This window comes from Artemia franciscana, chromosome 2 (genome assembly GCF_032884065.1).
Source record: "Artemia franciscana chromosome 2, ASM3288406v1, whole genome shotgun sequence".
In the NCBI taxonomy this organism is placed as follows: domain Eukaryota; kingdom Metazoa; phylum Arthropoda; class Branchiopoda; order Anostraca; family Artemiidae; genus Artemia; species Artemia franciscana.
The window spans coordinates 59,184,911-59,207,996 of NC_088864.1; the positions used below are offsets into that span (position 1 = coordinate 59,184,911).

The following is a 23,086-nucleotide window of genomic DNA, read 5'->3' on the forward strand; positions in this document are numbered from 1 at the left end:
TAATAATAATAATGATAATAATAATAATAATAATAATAATAATAATAATAATAATAATAATAATAATAATAATAATAATAATAATAATAATAATAATAATAATAATAATAATAATAATAATAATAATAATAATAATAATAATAAATCACTGCAGCATCAATCAATCAATCAATTTATTAATACTAAAGAAAACTATTACAAAAGTAAATCAATTAATAGGCCCAAGAAGCTATGCTTGTAATGGGCAATAATTGTATATAATGTAATAATAGTTGTAATGGCTTGTAATTGTAATGGCAGCATCAAGCTGCCTGAGGCCAAAACAATTGCGTACGCTATTTCTCCAACCTAATCTATTCAAGGCCTCCTTCTTTACACCCTCTCAGGAAGCTCCCATTTCCTTAAGGTCTTTATTTATGACACCCTCCCACCCCGGACGAGGACGACCTACTTTCCATGTAGCCCCAGATAGTTGGCCAAAAAGGACAATCTTCGGCAATCTGTCATCCTTCATCTGCAGAATATGGCCGGGCCATCTCAACCTTGTTTCGTTATACCCTTAGAAAGCTGGATTTAACCACGTTTTTCGTACAGCCTACTGTTTGAAATACGGTCAGTCAGCCGGGTACCCAGAACAATCCGTAGGCAAATTCTCTGGAAAACATCTAGCAAGTGTTCTTCCGCTTTTCGGAACGCCCATGCTTCAGAGCCATATTTGACCACTGTCATCAATGTAGCTTCCAATATTCTAATCTTGGTTTTCAGCCTTATCTTCCCATTCTTCTAGACTGTTTTTAACTGTGGAAACACACCCTGAGCCTTAGCTATTCTACTTTTAATATGTTCACTGTTCCCACCGTCTTTACACTACCAAGGTAAGTGAAGTTGTCTACCTGATCCATATTTTCGTTACTCAACGTCACCTTTTCATCTTCACTTATTTCTAGCCTTAATGACTTTGTCTTCTCAACATCAATTTTCAAACCTATTCTAGCACCCTGAAATCGCAAAACCTTTAAAGATTCATTCATTTTGCTCATATTAGTAGGTGCAGTAGTGGTAGTAGGTGTGGTAGCAGTAGAAGGTGTAGCAGTAGGTGTGGTAGTAGTACATGGATTAGGTATGGTAGTAGGTGTAGCAGCAGAAGTAGATGTAGGTGTAGTAGGTGTAGTAGTAGTAATAGCAGAAGAAGTAGGTTTAGTAGTAGTACTTGTAGTAGCAGTAGTGGTAGAAATAGCAGTAGATGTAGTAGTAGTAGTAGTAGTAGAAGTTGTAGCAGTAGTAGTAGTTGGTCTTGTAGTAGGTGTAGTAGCAGTAATAGTAGCACTCGTAGTAGTAGTAGTAGTAGTAGTAGTAGTAGTAGTAGTAGTAGTAGTAGTAGTAGTAGTAGTAGTAGTAGTAATAGTAGTAGTAGTAGTAGCTAAAGTAGGCGTAGGAGTAGGTATATTAGTAGGTGTAGCAGTAGTAGCAGTATTAGGTGTAGTAGTAGTAGTAGTTGTAGTTGTGGCGGAAGTGGTGGTAGTCGTACTAGAAGTAGTTGTAGCAGTAGTAGTAGTAGTAGTAGGTCTTGTAGTAGGTGTAGTAGCAAGTGTTTTAGTATTAGTAGTAGTAATAGTAATAGTAAGTGTACTAGTAGTAGTAGTGGTACTAGTAGTAGCAGCAGTAGTAGTTGTAGTGGTAGTATTAGTTGCAGTAGTAGTAGCAGTAGTAGTAGTAGTAGTAGTAGTAGTAGTAGTAGTAGTAGTTGTTGCAGTAGTAGTAGTAGTATTAATAGTATTAGTAGTAATAGTAGCAGCAAGTGTAGTAGGCATAGTAGGTATAGGAGTAGTAGTAGTAGTAGCAGTAGCAGCAGTAGCAGTAGTAGTAGTAGGTGTAGTAGGTGTGGTATTACTACTAGTAGTAGTAGTATTAGGTGTAATAGGTGTACACCTACTACACCTGTATACAAATGGAAAAAAAACTGGATGAGTCATGAAACATATCTCTTTACTAGTATAGAAAGATATACTAGTATATCTTATAGAAGTATAGAAAAATATACAAGAAGTATAGAAACATATACTACTTCTCGTTGTAGTAGTAGTAGTAGTAGTAGTTTTAGTAGTAGTAGCAGTAGTAGCAGTAGTAGTAGGTGAAGTAGGCGTAGTAGTAGATATAGTAGTAGGTGTAGCAGTAGTAGTAGCAGTAGCAGTAGTAGCAGTATATGTAGTAGGTGTAGAACTAGTAGTAGTAGTATTAGTATTAGTAGTAGCCTAGTAGTGGTAGTAGGTGTAGTAGGCATAGACTTACTACACCTGAATAAAAGCGGAAAGAAACATGACGAGTCACGAAACATAACTCTTAAAAGTTGTGGTAGCCCACTAGCCCCAGCTTTTCCACTTGAGACATGGTACCTAAAGTCTCGTTTTTAGTGCCATTTGGAACTTCAATGAAAGAGAACTTCATTGAAGAGTAATTCAATGGAAAGGGCGCGGGATTTTCTAGCATTATTATAAGAAAAAACAATGAAAAAAAACATGAAAAAGTTTTTTCAATTGAAAGTAAGGAGTAGCATTAAAACTTAAAACGAACAGAGATTATTACGCATATGAGGGGTTCTAAAAATACTTTAGCATAAAGAGCGAGGTATTTAAGAGGAGATAAATACTTCGCTCTTTATGCTAAAGTATTTTTAGTAATTTCAACTATTTATTCTACGGCCTTTCTGATGCAGGGGTCATTCTTAAAGAATTGGGACAAAACTTAAGATTTAGTGTAAAGAGCGAGGTATGAACGAGGGGACAAACCCCCTCATATAAATAATAATAAAATAAGAATATAAAAGTTTGTTACGTAAGTTAATTCGTAAGTTACGTGTATTTTTTACTAATAAAAACATTCGTTAAAAATTAAAAGCTCTAGTTGCCTTTTTAAGTGACCAAAAAATTGGAGGGCAACTAGGCCTCCTTCCCCACCCCCTTATTTCTCAAAATCGTCTGATCAAAACTAAGAGAAAGCCATTTAGCCAAAAAAAAAATTAATATGCAAATTTCATTTTAATAATTTATGTGCGGAGAGCCAAAATCAAACACGCATTAATTCAAAAACATTTTGAAATTAAATTAAAAAAACTAGTTTTTTTTAACTGAAAGTAAGTAGCGACGTTAAAGCTTAAAAAGAACAGAAATTACTCCGTATATGAAATGAGTTGTCCCCTCCGCAATCCCTCGCTCTTTACGCTAAAGTTTGACTCTTTGCCACAATTCTACTTTTTAAAACAATTAAAAACAATTAGCCTAAAGAGCGAGGGATTGCGGAGGGGACAACCCATTTTATATACGGAGTAATTTCTGTTCGTTTTAAGTTTTGACGTCGCTCCTTACTTTCAGTTAGAAAAATAGTTTTTTTTTTATTTAATATTGGCTAGACAGTGAGAAATTACCACTCAGAGGAGATGATAAATTAAGTCCTGACGCAGGTAATTTATACTTACGTTTAATTGAAACCAAACAAATAAATCGCAAAAATTACTTCGTAAACAAAAAAAGTATAAAACCCCTAAACATAAACAATCAGTCAAACCCACAGAAATGACCTTGTAGAAAAGTTACCCATCCACTCTGTTTATATAATTGAGCAGTCAAAGAGGAAGTATAAAAAATATAAAGAATAAAGAAAAGAAGAGATTTAGGAATATTTCACTTATATTCCGGCTAGAGATGATATGCGAATGAACCTTGGATAAAACAAAATTCAAAGAACTGACTCTCTGTACAAAAGTAATTCAAACTAATTCAGCCGGAAACTTGACCTTCATTCTACAAAAAAATTCAAACAAAGAGTGTAAACAATTCTTATGCATAAAATATTCCTATATGAAAGTAAGCGCTACCAACTGAGCCACCTTCCACCCCCCTCCCAAAAAAAAAACTACGAAGAACTTAGTATTTTGCAGTAGTGAGGACATAAGGCCTTTAGAGTGACCCATAGCCGCTACTCTTTTCTTCCCTTAATGATTTATAATGACAAAAAAGTTTAACGGCGATCCCGTTCAGGGCAAGACGTAGTTGCATGTTACGTGGGAATGTGTCTTCAAACCACAGGTGCTTATTACATATTAGGGAGTGTTTCTTAATAGATGTAGGTGTTTATTACTAAATTGGAAATGTTTTCTAAAAGATGCAGGTGCTTCCTACGTAATAGGTTTTCTTTACCCATACAAATGGATGCAGGTGCATGTTAATCAATATGGTTTATTTAATTATGAAAATGGATACGACTGATACGTAATAGGAATCCTTTGAAAGATAGCCATAGGAAGTCTTAAAGGCAGCCATAGTAAGGATTTTAAATATACATAAAGGAAGGTTTTTAGATTGCCTCATAGGACGTTTTTGAACCTAGCCATAGAAATTTTTTAAAGAAACGCATTAGAAGTTTCTAAAGGTAGCCGTAGAAAGACTTCTAAAGACACACCTAGGAGGTTTTAAAGGCAGCCATAGGAAGGTTTTTAAAGCTGTTCATAGGCAGGTTTTTGAAGATACACATAGGAAGGTTTTTGAACCAACCCATAGGAAGATTTTGAGGGCATCCATAGGAAGGTTTTTAAAAACACGCAAAAGGAAGGTTCGGAAGGAAACACATAGTAAGGTTTTTAAACCGGCTCATAGGAATTTTTTAAATTCAGCCATAGGAAGGTATTTAAACACAAACGTATACGGTTTTAAAGACAAATATAGGAACACTTGTAAAGGCAGTCGTAGGAAGTTTGTGGCAGGCAAGGATCTGAAGTTATGCGACTTCTCTCTCCTCTATGAGCTGCCAAGTACGGTCCGATAGTCACTGGTCCTTCGGTTTTTTTGCGGTCCCCAAGGGTCTTGCTTGCTGACTCAATGTAAAGGTTCTTTATCTGGTCCAATATCATCTCCTGGTCGTCTTGGTCACTGATGTAGAGTGCTTAGAACTTATTGCTAAGTTCGGTAACGAACTCGTGCCTGGTAGTTCGGTCTAGGAGCTTGTCAGAATCAAATTGGGGTTCTGAATTGGGTGCCTTTTTCTCATTCCTCTTCAACATAAGGATGAATTTGGTTACTAACAGGTTGTTGTCTGATCCAATGTCCACGCCTTTATATGCTCTCACATCTTGTATACCGGAGTGGAACCTCCAACTGACTAGACAGTGGTCGATCTGGTTTCTAACTGCACAATCAGGGGAGGTCCATGAATACTTGTGGACGTCTCTATGAGGAAAGAGGTTGCCTCCTATCACCAGATCATTGGCCATTGCAAAGTTTATCAGCATCGTTCCATTCTCGTTACGCACGCCCACGCCGTGCCTACTGAGTGCCTGTGGGCACCAGGACTCGTCGTTGCCAACGATGACGTTTAAGTCGCCGAGAACGCACATGATGTCATGTTTCAGAATGTTGTTGACCACTGCCTGTAGAGTGAGGTAGAATTCTTCTTTGGTCTCGACTTCTGCGACGTTAGTGGGGGCGTAGCAGACTACTACAGGAAGTTTTGCTTGTCCTCCAGTGAAACGCGCTACGAGAATTCTTGGCGATATGGGAGTCCATTTCAAGAGAGATCTTGAGGTTTCCTTCGTCATGATGAGTGCAACTCCTTGTTCATGCCTGCTTTCGGCACCGCTGTAGAGGATCGTAGAACGGTCTTCAAGTTGTTTCTCGCCGGAGCCAGTCCATCTTACTTCGGACAGTGCCAGGATGTCTAGATGGTATCTGCGCATCTCCTGGAGTACTTGTTCGGTCTTCGATAGTTGGGACCTCGTAAAATATATCGATAAAATAACAATAATATGACAAAATCTTGAAATGCAGGAAAAGAATCATTTAAATTAAACTTTAAAAAAAAATCCCCTTGCTTCAAAGTACTGTATTGGTTAGAAGTATATATTGTATTAGTAAATATAGAAGTATATCTAAGTATATAGAAGATATACCTAAGAAATTAGGCTTATATAAGTATACTAGCTGTTGGGGTGGCGCTTCACGCCACCCCAACACCTAGTTGGTGGGGCGCTTTGCGCCCCCCCAAGCCCCCCCAAGAAGTATATCTTGAAATGCTTGCGTATCAGAAAATAAACTTTGAAGAACCGGTAATTTGATGCCCTCCTCCCTTAAAGTCTACGCCCCATGACCTCTCTTCTCCCTGTAATGCCCTCAAAATTTTAGAGAAGCCTACTCCAAGTATACTGGCCCCCTTCCTCACTATAACATCTTGCCAATATTACCCCCTATCGCTTTGCCACTGTGTCTGTGAAGTTGAGTTTTCAGGTACTGGACCTATTAAACTCAGAAAGTAGGAAAATTTGATCAATCCAAAAATTAAAAAAAAAAATCGGAAAAAAGGTATTACAATAAAGAATGGAATCTTAAATTTGATTGATTAGGATATCTCGTAAAGGCGATAGGAATGTTAGATTTGATTGATTAGGATATCTCGTAAAGAGAATTTTCATATCAAATCGAAAAAGGCCTTGTATTAAAAAAAACTACCCACTCGGGATGGGATATCTACCTAGATATTCATATATCCCACGATAAACAGCTCTTGAAAAATATAAGGAATAATAAAAGCTTAAAATAAGTTTAAAATGCTGGGGTTTCCCCTAAGGTGTGCCGAAGCCCTGTCTTATATTTAAAAAAAAATGAAATCACGGTCGAACTATCACTTCTAGAAAAGATCAGCGCTTTAAGACCTAGTGGCAAAATCTGAGTTTGATCAATCCAAAAAAATAAATCACCAAAAAAAAACCACTTAGCTTATTTCTTCGCGGTCTATGCAAAGGGAATCTTAGATTTGATTGATTAGGATGTCTCGTAAAGAGAATTAAATTTGACAAAACATTAGCCTGAGAAATATTTCAATGTCATGGGGACTAGTCTATAGGAGTTTTCCATATAAGACCATGGCTATGGCCGCTAAAATAGGAACTGCTCCATATGAAACTGGAAAAAAAAGCCTTGTATTAAAAAAAAAGAAAGCTAAACACTCGGGATAAGATATCTACCTACATGTTCGTATTTCCCACGATAAGCAGCTCTTGATAAATAAAAGGAACAATAAAAGCTAAAAATAAGTATAAAATGTTAGGGTTTCCCCTAAGGTACACCGAAGCCCTGTCTTATATTTAAAAAAAAAATGAAATCACGGTCAAACTGTCACTTCTAGAAAAGGTCAGCGCTTTAAGACCTAGTGGCAAAATCTGAGTTTGATCAATCCAAAAAAATAAATCACCAAAAAAAACCCGCTTAGCTTATTTCTTCGCGGTCTATGCAATGGGAATCTTAGATTTGATTGATTAGGATGTCTCGTAAAGAGAATTAAATTTGACAAAACATTAGCCTGAGAAATATTTCAATGTCATGGGGACTAGTCTATAGGAGTTTTCCGTACAAGCCCATGGCTATGGCCGCTAAAATAGGAACTGCTCCATATGAAACTGGAAAAAAAGCCTTGTATTAAAAAAATAAAATAAAAGCTAAACACTCGGGATAAGATATCTACCTACATGTTCATATTTCCCACGATAAACAGCTCTTGAAAAATATAAGGAATAATAAAAGCTAAAAATAAGTGTAAAATGCCGAGGTTTCCCCTAAGGAGTACCAAAGCCCTATCTCATATTACAAAAAAAATTAAAAAAATCACGGTAAAACTCTTACCTCTAGAAAGGGTCAGCTCTTTAAAACCCAGTGGCAAAATCTGAGTTTGATCAATCCAAAAAATGAAAAATCGGAATAAGAAACCGCTTAGTTTTATTCTTCGCTGTCGTTACGAGAGGACTCTTAGATTTGATTGATTAGGACATCTTGTAAAGAAGTTTAAATTCGAGAAAACATTAGCCTGAGAAATATTACAATGTTAAGAACTAGTCTATAGGAGATTGCCAAATAGACGCACGGCTATGGCCGCTAAAAAAGTAACTGCTCCTTATGAAATCGGAAAAAAACCTTATATTAAAGAAAAACAAAATCTTCGGACCAACATGGGACCAACATGTCCGTACATCCCACGATATAACCTTAAGCTCTACAAAAATATAAGGAATGATAAAAGTTGAAAGTAAGTATAAAATGCTTAAGTTTCTCCTAAGGTGTTCGAAGCCCTGCCTTATATTATAAAAAAAATGACATCGTGGTCAAACTCAGCTCTAGAAAGGATCTGCACTTTAAGACCTAGTAGCAAAATCTGAATCTGATCAATTTAAAAAATAATAAATGGGACGAAAATTCACTTAGATTTATACTTTGGGTTCTATGCAAGGGGACTCTTAGATCTGATTGATTAGGGCACCTCGTAAAGATGGTTAATTTCGATAAAAAATAAAGAAAATCGAATCTTAAAATATTGCAACATTACTAAGTTAACCCAAAAAACCCACCCCTAACTCATTATATTGTGACAAAAGAAGTTTTGTGTGAATTGATAACATAGAAAGTTTTGAATAGACCTAGTTCATAAGCCAAACCTTCCAAAAAATCCCAAAAATTCTCCTCTATTATATATTTACATGTGTGTTAATCAAACAGTTCGTGGTAACGAACTGTAGTAAGGAGCGACCCGGCTCAATAGTAAACGAAACTCTAAAAAACGGAATTTTGATGCTAAAATATACATCAAAAGAATCAGATTTTCATGCTGATTTTAAATATATAAGTTTCATCAAATTTAGTTTTTGTCATCAAAAGTTATGAGCCTGAAAAAATGTGCCTTATTTTGAAAAACACCCCCTAAAAGGCAAAGAATCTTAACGAAAATCACCCCATCGCATTCGGCGTATCAGAGAACCCTATAGCAAAATTTTCAAACTCCTATCTACAAAAATGTGGAATTTCATATTTTTTTGCCAGAAGACAAATCACGGGTGCGTGTTTATTTGTTTGTTTGTTTATTTTTTTTTTTCTTTTCCCCAGGAGTCATCGTATTGACCAAGTGGTCCTAGAATGTCGCAAGAGGGCTCATTCTAACGGAAATGGAAAGTTCTAGTGCCCTTTTTAAGTGACCAAAAAATTGGAGGGCACCTAGGGGCCTCTCCTACGCTCATTTTTCTCCAAAGTCAACAGATCAAAATTTTGAGATAGCCATTTTGTTCCGCATAGTCAAAAACCATAATAACTATATCTTTCGGAATGACTTACTCCCCCAGAGTCCCTGGGGGAGGGGCTGTAAGTTACAAACTTCGACCAGTGTTTACATATAATAATGGTTTTTGGGAAGTGTACAGTCGTTTTCAGGGGAGTTTTTTTTTGGTTTTGGGGGTGGCGTTGAGGGGAGGGAGATATGTGGGAGGATATTTCCTTGGAGAAATATGTCATAGGGGAACAGAAATTCAATGAAAAGGGCTCAGGATTTTCTAAAATTACAATAAAAAAACAATGAAAAAATAAACATGGAAAAGTTTTTTCAATTGAAAGTAAAGAGTAGTATTGAAACTTAAAACGAACAGAGATTATTACGCATATGAGGTGTTCTTAAAATACTTTAGCATAAATAGCGAGGTATTTAGGTATTAGCGAGGTATACCTCGCTCTTTATGCTATAGTATTTTTAGTAATTCCAACTATTTATTCTACGGCCTTTCTGATTGAGGGGTCATTCTTAAAGAATTGGGAAAAAACTTACGATTTAGTGTAAAGAACGAGGTATTAACAAGGGTACAAACCCCCTCATATACATAATAATAATTAAAGAATATAAAAGTTTTGTTACGTAAGTTAATTCTTAAGTTACGTATATTTTTTACTAATAAAAAAATTCGCTAAAAATTAAAATTTATAGTTGCCTTTTTATGTAACCGAAAAATCGTCTGATCAAAACTAAGAGAAAGCCATTTAGCCAAAAAAGGAATTAATATGCGAATTTCATTTTAATAGTTTATGTGTTGAGAGCCAAAATGCAACATGCATTAATTCAAAAACGTTCAGAAATTACATAAGAAAACTAGCTTTTTTTAACTGAAAGTAAGGAGCGACATTAAAACTTAAAACGAACAGAAACTACTCCGTATATGAAATGGGTTGTCCCCTCCGCAATCCCTGGCTCTTTACGCTAAAGTTTGACTATTGGCCACAATTCTGCTTTTTAAAACAATTAAAAGCTTTAGCGTAAAGAGCGAGGGATTGCGGAGGGGACAACCCATTTCATATGCGGAGTAATTTCTGTTCGTTTTAAGTTTTAATGTTGCTCCTTAGTTTCAGTTAAAAAAACTAGTTTCTTTTATGTAATCTTCAATAGACATGATGCAATACAATATGCTTCCTAAGACTTGAAGGATTATGACATTCTCTCTTAGAAAACCATAAACTAGGGGGGGGGGCAGATTTTGTCTGAAAGAGCTATATAAGTGTCTATATGGGGTAAAATAATTGTCTGTTTGTTTTCCAAAAGTAATGGATTTTTCGTCATATTTCTAATAGGAACAAGTAATAATAATTCTATTATTTCTAATAGAAACTAAACACAACTGATAAATACCATTCTGTCAATAGTCGCACAAACTTGCGAGAAAGGGCCCTATCTGCTGTCATTGGAACCACCCTGTCTTCCTCTAGAATGTCGTCGGAACCCTCCCATCCCTTTTCGCCAGAAACACCCCTGTCCCTCAATGGGTTTTCGTCAGGACTACCCTATTATCCTATAGAATATCGTTGGATTACTCCTATCCCTTGTCGTGATATGCCCTTTATCCCTTGTTGTCGCATTTTCCTATCTCCCTATTTATTATCGTCATATGCCCCCTATTCCTTGTCGTCAGAAGTAACCCCGTATCCCTTGTCGTCGGATTCCCCCCTAAAAGCAGGCTAGAATCATGTCTCTCACGAACAAATATGTTTACAAGACAAAGGATGTGAGCTATATCGTAGTAGAGCTGTTTCCCGCATCACAAAATGGGGTTACGTGGGAAGTTACCCAGTATGGCTTAGTATACTGCCAGGAATCCATAAAGATAGGTATCCCTAACGAATCCCTAACGTATTAAAGTAAACATAGACTTTTCTTATAATTATGCTTCTTTTATTTATATAAATGTACTTAAAGTTGAACTTCATTACCTGCTAAATTATACATTTCCCATTTTAGGACTGCAATTTCGATGGTAACATTGACTGTGATGATTACGCTCGCTTGCATTATCATGGACCAACAGGATGTTCTTCACCAAATAGACAGCATAGACAATATTGGAAAGCTTACACTGCGTGCAAAAATCAAATTCTTGGAAACATATAGAAAATCTTCTATTTTTTGTAGGTGTAAATAAAATAGCATTCATTGCTTCTTTAAAGCTATTAAATTAAAAAAAAAACTATTTTTTCTACTAAATGTAAAGAGCGACATTAAAACTTGTAACAAACATAAATTATTCCGTATATTAAATGGGCTGCCCCCTCCTCGACTCCTCGCTCTTTTCGCTAAAGTTTTTTTTTATCTTTTAAAAAAATAGGGTTGTGAGAAAGATTCAAACTTTAGAGTAAAGAGCGAGGTTTTGAGGAGAAGACAGCCCCTTTCATATACGAAATAATATCTGTTCGTTTAAAGTTTTAATGTTGCTCCTTGCCTTACTATCAGTAGAAAAAACATGTTTTTTTTTATTTATATTCTGATCGCTTTTAAACAATGTCAGGAAATCTGACACCACCTCCGCGGAGAAACCCCTTACCATAGAAACATCCTCTAGACAATTCAATCCCGGTGAAAATTTACACCGGAAAATTACACTTAATCACCCCGCGCGTAAAGTGGAGACAGAAAAGAGAAAGTAAGGCATATCAAAAGAATATTGTACAAGAATTCTGGCAAATTCCCGTGTTGTATAATTTCCCCTGACAAATTCACTCCCTGTAAACTTTCCTTCCCATGGAAAGTTCCCCTGTGGACAAACCCCCTGCAGAAAATTTGCCCGTTTTCTAACCGAAAATGTAAGCATGCTTCCCAATAGAAAATACTATGCGTGAACAAAGGGCAAAATTTATAATTGAAAACCTTTTCCCTAAGGCTTTGGGCGGGGTGTCATGCTATACCCGAAGGCATAGTTATTGGGCCATTCAACTGTGATGAACAACAAAATTTTGGTTGGATTATTTTGGGGAAAAGGTGGCTGGGGAGGTGGCCTATTTCCCCTCCAATTGTATAAACTTAAAAAAGGCACTAGAACTTAATTTTCATTCGAATGAGCCCACTTCTAATATTCTAGGATCATTGGGTTGTAACGATCGCCTCTAGGAAAAAAAATAAAATAAACATGTATCCGTGATCTCTCCCCTGGCAAAAAAAACAAATTCCACATTTTTACAGATAGGAGCTTGAAACCTAATCAGTAAGGTTCTCTGATGCGCTGAATCTGATGGTGTGATTTTCAATAAGATTATATCACTTTTAGGGAATGTTTCCTCTTTTATCGAAAATAAGGCAAACATTTCAGGCTCGTAACTTTTGATGGGTAAGACTAAACTTGATCAAACTTATATATTAAACTCTGATTCTTTTGACGTGTCTATTGGTATCAAAATTCTGTTTTTTAGAGTTGCAGTTACTATTGAGCCGAGTCGCTTCTTACTTACAGTTCATTACCACGAACTGTTTGAGAGTTTGGATTATTTACATTTTCTTAAATTGAATTTCTATTCTTGCAAAAATGTGGAATTTTGTCGAACTGTAATTTAATTTAGGAAAAGCATAGGCTGAGGAAAAAATTGATCAGAAATTTTCTGACAGTCACGACTTGTTGGCTTTATCTTTATGAAGCTGCGAACAATCAGAAGATTACCTATAGACTATAGAAGAAAACAGCTCATTCGATTGGAAACTGAAAGAGCCGGTGCCATTTTTAATAGTTAAAAGTGATTGGAGGTTAACTAACCCCTCTCCCACTCCCACCATTTCACCAAATACACCTAATAAAAAATTTGAGACAGTCATTTTGTTCAACATAATTGAAAGGTCTGAAAATTACGTCTTTGAGGATGATAACCCTACACAGCCCTCAGGGCAAGGGTTGTAAGTTATGCCTTGGGGGCATACATGGTATATGTAGAAAGGATGATCCAAAAACCTATGGAGGGGCACATTGGATTAGTAATCAGAAGTTCCAGTGCTTTTTTTTAGATTCGGAGTGATCAGAAGGGTGATATCCCCTCCCACCACACAGACACGCACCTCTTATCTTCCCGAAATGCATCTAAATTTAATTTTGACATGGCCATTTATAGTCGTAGAAACTTCGAAAACAGCTCATTTGACAAGAAATTGAAAGGGTCAGTTCCCTTTTTAATAGTCGAAAGTAATTGGAGAGCAAATAACCACCCTCCCAAGCCAACTATTTCCCCAAACACATCCAATCAAATTTCAAGATAGCCATTTTGTTCAACGTAATTGAAAGGAACGGAAATTATGTGTTTGAGGATGGCAACCCCACCCTACTTCCCTCAAGGTGAGGTAAATTATGCCCTGGGGCGTATAAGGTATATATAGAAAAGGTGATCGTATAAAAATCGGACGGGGCTCATTTGACTGGTAATCAGTAGTTCTAGTGCTCCTTTTAAGATTCAGAGTGAATTCAGGGTGAATAACACCCACCCCTCCAAATCTCGAATTTTGTCGTAATACATATGATAGAAACGTTGTGATGGCCGTTTGATGTCATAGAAAATTCAAAATGGGCTCATTCGATTGGAAATTGAAAGGGTAAGTGGTGATTTTAATAGTCAAAAGCGAATGGAGGGCAATTAACCACCCTCCCACGCCAGCCATTTCCCCAAATACATCCAATAAAAATTTTTAGATAGCCATTTTGCTCAACGTATTTGAAAGGTTCGGAAGTTTTGTTTTTGAGGATAGCAACCCCCTATAGCCGTCAGGGCAAGAGTTGTACGATATGTCCTGGGGGCATATGAGTTATATGTAGAAAGGGTGATCGTCTACCCTCATGAGGGGGCTCATTGGATTCGTAATCAGAAGTCCTAGTGTCCCTTTAAGACTCAAAGTGATCAGATGGTGGATACCCCCCCCACCAAACCTCGTATTTTACCTAAATGCATCTGATAGAAATTTTGAGATGGCCATTTGTTGCCGTAAAAACTTCGAAAACAGTTTATTCGATTTGGAATTGAAAGGGTCAGTGCGCTTTTTAATATTCGAAAGTGATTTGAGGGCAGCTCACCCCCTCACTTGCCCACCGTTTCCCCAAACCAATCCAATCAAAATTTTGAGATAACCATTTTGTTCAATGTAATTGAAATGACCAAAAATTATTTCTTTGATCATGACAAACGCCCATACAGCCCTCAGGGCAAAGTAAGTTATGCCCTGGGGGCATATAAGGCACATATAGAAAGGGGGATCGTCTAAACTTCGAAGGGGCCTCATTGGATTGGTAATCAAAAGTTATAGTGCCCCTATTAAGATTCAGAGTGATCGGAGAATAAATAACACCCACCACTCCAAACCTCGTATTTTCCCGTAATGCATCTGATAGAAATTTCGTTGTGGCCATTGGCTGTCGTGGAAACTTCAAATCAAGGCTCATTCGATTGGAAATTGAATGGGCTAGTGCCCTTTTTGTTAGTGAAAAGTGATTGAAGGGCAATAAGCCCCCCACCCCACCTTCGATCAATTCTGAAAATGCGTCTAATAAAAACTTTGAGAGAGCCACTTTGTTTAGTTTAGTTGAAAGGTTTGGAAATTATGTGTTTGACAACCCCCCATACTGTTTCAATATAAAAACATAATTTGCACTTTACTGAAAAAAATGGCTGTGGATTGTCAGTTTAGTATACATATACTGATATATATATTCCTTAGTTTTTTAATAATTTTTAATTTATTACAATTCAAAAAGTTAAAACATTTTAAACTTATTTTGCTATTTAGATTATGCAATAAATTACCGAGTCAAACTCAAAAAGAGCAAAAATTAACATGAGCAGGCGTGACAACCCCCATTTCTTTTCAAGACCAGATCATAATTGGCACTTTACTGAAAATAAAATATATTTAAAATGTTTTCACTTTGTTTTTACTTGTTTAAAATGTTTTTACTAGATCTATCGAAGGGGAAGTCCTCCCCTTGCACTCCAATTACAGCGCGAGTGTCTGGTACCCTTTTTAAGAGTAACAAGAGATTGGAGGGCAAACAGCCCTTCTCTCAAACCCATTCATTTTCCAAATGCATGCAGTCAAAATTTTAAGACATCCATTTTGTTCAGCAGGGTAGAACGGTCCAGAAACTATGTCTTTAGGACAATTAAGCAACCACCACAACTATGCATTTGACCCATTGTGCTTTAAAACTAAACATTTTTCTAAAAATAAATCAAAAGGTATTGAGTTAAAAGGTTTTTGTTAATCGCCAATAAGACACTTCAGCAATATATCGAGAATGACTGTGGGTATTAAGTTGAAACTTTTAGGGATGCTACTAATACTACTTCTGCTCTTACAATTAAAATAAGTAAAAAGATTGTAAGTGTTTCCAGGATATCGAAGAGCATAGAAAGAATATTTTGGGAATGATATTAAGTTTAATTTTTCTGGTAAAGTTATGAAGCTATGAAATTAAATGAAATAATAGTGTTTCTGCCAGGATTAAAAAGTGTTAAAAAAGTTTCTCCAACATACAAAAAGCCACCCATACTGTGGATTCCTATAGAAGAAAACTGAAAAGATATAAGCTACACTATTTTTTCAAGAAAAAGGCCTTGTCAATAAAAAAAGATCGGAAATTAATTTAAAAAACTTTTTCCACGAGACAAGTTTTTAAAGAAATGTAAAGAGCTCCATTAAGCCAAGAATGAGCAAAAATAAATTCAAATAATCTTCCAGGCGTAAAACTACCAGAAATCCTTATTAATAAATAAATGAAAACCCAAAACGAACAAAATTTACAATACATAGCTGAGTCAAACTCAAAACGAGCAAAAATTAACATAAATAGGGCTGATAAATCCTATGCCTTCTCAAGAACAGAACAAAATTTGCGCTTTACTGGAAACAAAATATGCTTGAAATGTTTTCACTTTTCTTACTTCCATAAATGGAAAAATTATAGAAACCTTAACGAAGAAATGTCAATATGTGTCGATTTAATTGACAATCTGCGGGTCATTTGTTTGTTTGTTTGTTTTTGTTGTTTTTTTCAGTAAGGCGCAAATTGTGTTCTGGTCTTTAGAACGCATAGGGGTTATCAGCTCTAGTCATGTTAATTCTTGCTCGTTTTGAGTTTGACTCGGGTATTTATTATAATTTCTGTTCGTTTTGGGTTTTGAGGCACATATTGCCACGGTAGTGTGGATTGACGTGGTGTATCACGTTGGGGGTGGCTAGATAAAACACGAATTAATGGATTTAAAGCATTGTTTTTGTCGTAACCATACCTGCAAGAATCAAAGAATTGTAAGCATACTTTTTATCAAGGAAATAACTAAAATATGCTGTGGGAATGGAAATATATATCACAGGGATGTCATAGGTCAGCCATAGCGTGCCAAGGTGGCGTGAATTGACATGACGTATCACGAAGGGTGGCTTGCAAAAATACGATCCAATGGATTTAAAGTATAATTTTATCAAGAAAATAACTGAAAAAATGCCTTAAGAAGGATAATATGTATCAAAGGGATACCAAGGGCCATCTATAGTGTGCCAAGGTGGCGTGAATTTACATGATGTATCACGTTAGGGGTGGCTTGCGAAAAACACGAACCAATGGATTTAAAGAATAACTTTTATCAAGAAAATATCTGAAAAATGCCTTAGAATAATAATTATGCATCAAAGGGGTGCCATGGCCCAGCCATATATTGCCACAGTGGCGTGAATTGACACGATATATCACAAGCAGATGTCTTGCAAAAAAACAAGAATCAATAGATTTAAAGCAGAGTTTTTGGCAAGAAAATTTCAGAAATATGCTTCAGGAATGATAATATGTATCACAGTAATGTTACGGGCCAGCCACATATTGCCACGGTGGCGTGAATTGACATGATGTATCACAAGGGGGTGGCTTGAAAAAAAAAACACGAGCCAACGGTTTTAAAGCATATTAAGGAAATAATTATCAAGGAAATAACTGAAAAAATGCTTTAGGAACGATAATATGTGTCACAGGAATGTCACGGCCCAGCCACATATTACCACGGTGTTGTGAATTGATATAATGGATCGTGAGGGGGTCTTTTGCGTAAAATACAAGCCCAAGGATTGAAAGGATAATTTTGATCAAGAAAATATCGGAAGAAATACCTTAGGAATGATAATATTTATCAAAGAGATGCCACGGGGTAGCCGAATATTGCCACGGTAGCCTGAAAATTCATAATACGTTGAATTATAGAGAATTTCATAAATATGCCTTAAGAATGATAATATATATCACAGGAATGTCACGGGCTAGCCACACATTGCCAAGGTGACGTAAATTGACATGATGTATCATGAGGGGGCGACTTGCAATAACACGAACCAATGGGCTTTAAAGCATAATTTCTATCAAAAAAATAACTGAAAAAATGCATGAAGAATGATATTTTGCATCACAGGGATGTCAAGAGCCATCCATATATTGCAAAGGGGGTCTTGCAAAAAAAAAAAAAACGAACCAATGGCCTAAAAGCATGATTTTTTTTCCTGAGAATATCTGAAAAATGCCTTAGGATAATATAATAATATGCATCACGGGGATTTCATGCACCAGCCTCATTTTGTCACAGTGGTGAGAATATGCATATTCTTGCCTCAAAGAAACGTAGTATTTCCATTAAAACCTCTCAGAAATAACTGACTGCACAAAGGTGTGTCTTTTTACTTCGTTTGGGTGTTTCATCTGTTAGCAAGAAAATGTATTGTGAAGTTGATATTTTTTTTCTTATTATTACTATTGTAGGTGATGAGGCATTTGCTGCATGAAGCATAATAATCAAGGATCATTCCAAATACAATTTTGCTAGTACTAAGATTTTGATTACTAAAATTTTGATATCTCTTAATATGGCTTAGATTTAGCTCTAATAAAAACCCTCCCCCTATCCTCGGAATTGGTTGATAATGTTCCCGCTTTTCTCGAATTCATGCTGTTTTGCTTATATTTTACCTAATATAAGCTTTTCTCGCGTTTTGTTTTTCCGTTTGATGAGTTTCAATTACTTTATTCTATGATTTCATGATTTTATAAATTTTTGATTATTTAAAAATTTTTATGTACAATAAATTCTATGTCTCAGAAAGCAATGTCTAGGTCACGTTAAAAAATTAATAATATTGTAACAAACAGGTGCATGTTAACTTTGACCGATTACCAGTAATAGATTTTCTCCACCGCATGTCTATTATTCTAGACATAGGAAACACGTGATCAATAGATTTTTCAAAACATTTCCATTAGAAAGTAGTCCCCAAATCATAACACTAGTAAGACATTCTTGGTCCAGCTGTTTAGCGCAGAGTTCCATTTCGAGAAAATCTATTCCACTTCCTGAAGCGGACAAAAAGTGTTCTGGGGGTATTTCTTTGTTTATAAAATCTAACATTGAATTTTGTAGAACATCTGACCTTGAATCCTTTTTTACATCGGTGGTGTCTAATAGTAGGATAGTTTATTCTCTTGTCATTGATCCGAAAAGCCAGTTTGTACGTGATACTGTTTGTTTGTTTTATTAGCCCCCTCCTTTTCCAACGCATCTGTTCTGTGATTTGCTTGATCAGCTTTCTGGTGTGGGGACTTTCTCTGAAAAACGGATTTGTGTTTTGGGAGACTTTAATTGTAATATGTTAAATGTTGGATCAAATGCTGAATGTGACAATCTTTTTGATGTATTTTCTTCTTCAAAGCTACATCCTTCAATTTTTTCTCCTTCTCGTGTTGACCCTTCAAGAAATTCTGCCACTTTAATAGATAATATTTTGACTTCTCATTCTCCTAATTTGAAGTTCTCTTCTGGTCTTGTTTTCACTGATTTTTCTGATCTGTTCCCTATTCATCTATCACCATCTGTGCCTAAAACAGAGATTACTGTGGATGAGAAAGATGAGTCTTCTTTTAGAACTTTTACAGATAAAGAAATTTATAATTTAATACATAGTCTTCAGAGTAATGATTGGACTCATATTATAGGTAAAAGTACTCCTTATTTAGCGCATTCTGCTTTTTTAGGTACCCTCCCACCGCCCCTGCAGCAGTTTTCTCACGGACAGGCTCAGGTAGGCACTTTTCTTCTTTACGTAATTCTTCTGGACGATTTATTTTACCAAAACCATCTTCTACAGCAGCTCAGAGGTCTCCTGTATATCAATCAATTCTATTATAAAACTCCATCCCTTCAGATGTCCCTCTTTTTCTTCCTGCAAAGGTATTATTTCGTCGGGTCTTTCCGGTTCAATAATATCTGTTTTAATTCTATCCTAATTTGTGTGTCTCTTCTCTTCTCTTAATTTCCAGCTATATGTTAAATCTCCTTCTATATCTTCTATCTGTTAAATATCCTATCTGTTAAATGTCCATGTCTTGTTCCAGTGTTTTTTTTTTTCTTTTTTTTGTATATATTTTATAAAAGTGTTCTATTCTTGTTCTCTGTGGTCCATTACAAGCAAAGCTTCTTGGGCCTAGTAACCGCTTTACTTTTGTAATAGTTTTTCTTTTAGTATTAATAAATTGATTGATTGATTGATTGATTGACTGAAGAAAAAAAATCTTGAAGAAAATATAAATTTCGAACAAACACCTTGAAAAATAAATGAAATATTGAAGAAAACCTCTTAAAGTATTATGTAACATTCCACGTATGTGCTGCCATTAGGTAAGATTCACATGTACGCCCTCCACAGTTACAAGTGGGGCTCAACACTTAACTGGCAGGCCCTGACTTCTAACAAGTAACGTGACATTGCGTCATTCTCAGTCTCATCTTGGGATTCCCCACTTGACTAGCCCCCCACCCCCCGTTGGTATTGGCTTCTATGAGTCCGATAGAATTGACTGTTAGGATTCTCGTCTAAATTAGTAGCTAGGGCCCCGTTGAAATTGGATGCTAGGGGACCCCGTTGGAACTGGTTTTTTGGACCCCCATTGGAATTCCTTCTCTGCTATGTAACAAAAAAGGTGTACTATAGCATTAAAGATGGACTATAATACTCTGTAAGACCCAGGTGTGCGTAACTGCGTCTTGAGGGGTTAGTAGCTCCAATAGTAAACTCTCTATGGCTGCCCTTAAAGTCATTATAGCGTCACTACTCAGATAGTTCCCGAAAGGGGTGGTATGAGGTCTTACGAAGGATTTAATTCATAATTTAATTCTAAATATCAAATTTCATTAAGATCCGGTCACCCGTTCTAAAGTTAAAAATACCTCAGTGTTTCTAATTTCTCCAAATTAACAACTCCCAGCTCCCCCAAAGAGAACGGATCCGTTCCAATTATGTCAATCACGTGTCTATAACTTTTGCTTGATCTTTCTATCAAATTTCATCCCGATCTCTCCACTCTAAGCGTTTTCCAGCATTTCCGGTTTCCAAGATTTCTAATTTTTCCTATAACCCCCCCCCCCAATTTCACCAGATCTAGCTGAGATTTAAAATAAGAGTTCTAAAGTACAAGTTCCTTCACTAATATCAAATTTCATCAAGATCTGATCACCCGTCCGTAAGGTACAAATCCCTCATTTTTCCTAATTTTTCCGAATTACTCCCCCCCCCCCAACTCCACCAAAGAGAGCAGATCCGGTCCAGTTATTTCATTCACGTATCTTGGACGCGTGCTTATTCTTCCCACCAAGTTTCATCCTGATCTCGCTGCTTTAAGCGTTTTCCAAGATTTCCAGTCCCCCCCCCCCAATGGCACTGGATACGGTCGGGATTTAAAATAAGAGATCTGAGTTACGAGATCCTTCTGAATATGAAATTTCGTTAAGATCTGATCACTCTTCGTAAGTTAAAAATACCTCATATTTTCTAATTTTTTATAATTAATTCATCCCCGCAACTCCCCCAAAGAGAGCTGATCCATTCCAGTTATTTAAATCTCCTATCTAGGACTTACGCTTATTTTTCCCACCAAGTTTCATCCCGATCCCTCGACTCTAAGTGTTTTCCAAGATTTTAAGTTCTCCCCCTAACTCCCCCAATGTCACCGGATCCCGTTGGGGTTTAAAATAAGAGCTCTGAGACATGATATCCTTCCAAACATCAAATTGCATTCAGATCCGATCACTCCTTCTTAAGTTAAAAATACCTCATTTTTCAGAATTAACCTTCCCCTCAGCTCCCCCAAAGAGAGCGGATCCGTTCTAGTTATGTCAATCCCGTATCTAGAACTTGTGATGGTTTTTCCCACCAAGTTCCATCCCGATCCCTCCACTCTAAGCGTTTTCCAAGATTTTAGGCTCCCCCAACTCCCCCCAATGTCGCTGGATCGGATCGGGATTTAAAATAAAAGCTCTGAGACACGATATCCTTCCAAGCATCAAATTGCATTAAGATCCGATCACCAGTTCTTGAGTTAAAAATACCTCATCTTTTCTAATTTTTACGATTTAACCGCCCCCCCCCCAGATGGTCGATACCAGATGGTAGATAACAAGTGCCATAAAAACTGGTAAACACAGGTCTTGCAAATTTTGTTCAGCCCAAGCAACTATTCTCAACTATTACTTGAAATTGTGAAAGACAACATTTTGGATCTTGGTTTCCTTACTAACTGGTCTTTTGCATAAAGTTTTCAGTTCAGAAGGGTAGTGCTTTAAGAATCTAAAATAACTAACTAATTTTAATAGTCTACAGACTCCAAAGGAACAACCAAAACTAAATCTGGACCATCACTGGCTAAAACAATTGCCCTTTACTCTGGCCCAAATTTATAAAAACAAGGGTTTTTATTGACATATAACGAGCAACACTACACATTAAAACGAACAGAAATTATTCGGTGCACGAAGTGGGGCAGCTCCTTTCTTTACCCCTCGCTCTATACACCAATTTTTTTTTTTTAATTCTTTAAGAACGAGTGCTGAAATGCCACTGGGTCATTATATTAGAACAACAAGCTTTTTTCCACCGCTAAAAATTAATGTGTAATTACCAAGAAGTAGAGGAGGGTAAAAACTCCCTCTTATATGGAATAATTTTTTCTCATTTTAAGGTTTAATTTTTCTCCTTAGTTTCAGCAAGTTTCATCTTCGCTTAAACTAGTTTTTTATTTAATCCTGACTATTTTTCAAAGTTTACGAGAAAAAAACCTTATCCCATCGTAAAAAGATTTCGCCCGGATAATTCTCACCCAGGAAAAATTTCTTGCCGTGAAAATTTCCCGCGTTAATTCTTTAGGGATAAACTTCAGGCATAAAACCAAATTATCTAAGGGAATTAAAATGGATTAGTTTTATGAGCTTCAATCTTAATTTTTCACTGAAATTTTGCAAAGCCAAGAGTTAATATGAACAAAAAAGCTGGTCAGAAATATCGATATTGATTATCGAATCTTGAAAGTAAAAATATTGATATATCGTTTAATCAACTTTTCGCCCAACCTTTGTTGCCAGCACTGAGAAAAGGTATATCCAAAAAAAAAAAAAAAATACTATTGAGATTTCAAGAAGTGAAGATTCTACAAAAGCGTTTCACCGTCTCACTGAAATTTAAAATATTTTTCATTCTTATTTAAAATTTCTTTTCTCCTTCATTATTCCCATCTAAGAAATTATTTAGCTAAGAATAATATTTGGTCACTGACTTGGTTCTTAATTAAGAGTTTATCAACAACTATTCAAACAGATTTTAATCTGCTTTCCGTCAGGATGACGACTGATTCTGTTTTTTAGACACAAGGTCAGACCCTATGAACACGGAAGAATAAAAGATGTCATTTACATTTGGAAATGGATGCGTGTTGAAGACACCCATTGTGACTAGGCATGACGACATAATTTTTTTTCACGAGGGGGGGAATATATTATCTGAACAAGAAGCATCCAGAAATTCATGAAAATTTAGTTACTATAAAATCTTGACTTGTATTATCAACTGAATCTTAAGTGTATTCGTCCTGTATTCTTATGAGATAGTAGATGGCAGCTTAATCTATTTATGTAGATTCACT

At 36.1% G+C, this 23,086-nt stretch overlaps 1 protein-coding gene across 3 annotated transcripts in view; it reads left to right on the forward strand.

The window, feature by feature from the left end:
• Positions 1-19,664, forward strand: part of LOC136043856 (transmembrane protease serine 11D-like) — a 56,906-nt gene extending 37,242 nt beyond the window's left edge. For 2 of the 3 annotated variants that reach the window (XM_065728803.1, XM_065728806.1), the window contains one exon: positions 11,083-11,281. In XM_065728803.1, the coding sequence (XP_065584875.1) occupies positions 11,083-11,232 (150 nt within the window). In that variant the 3' untranslated portion in view covers positions 11,233-11,281. Of the gene's footprint in view, positions 1-11,082; positions 11,282-19,150 lie in introns of those variants that run through there. The other variant, XM_065728805.1, reaches the window with a different exon arrangement.
• Positions 19,665-23,086: the final 3,422 nt, after the last annotated feature.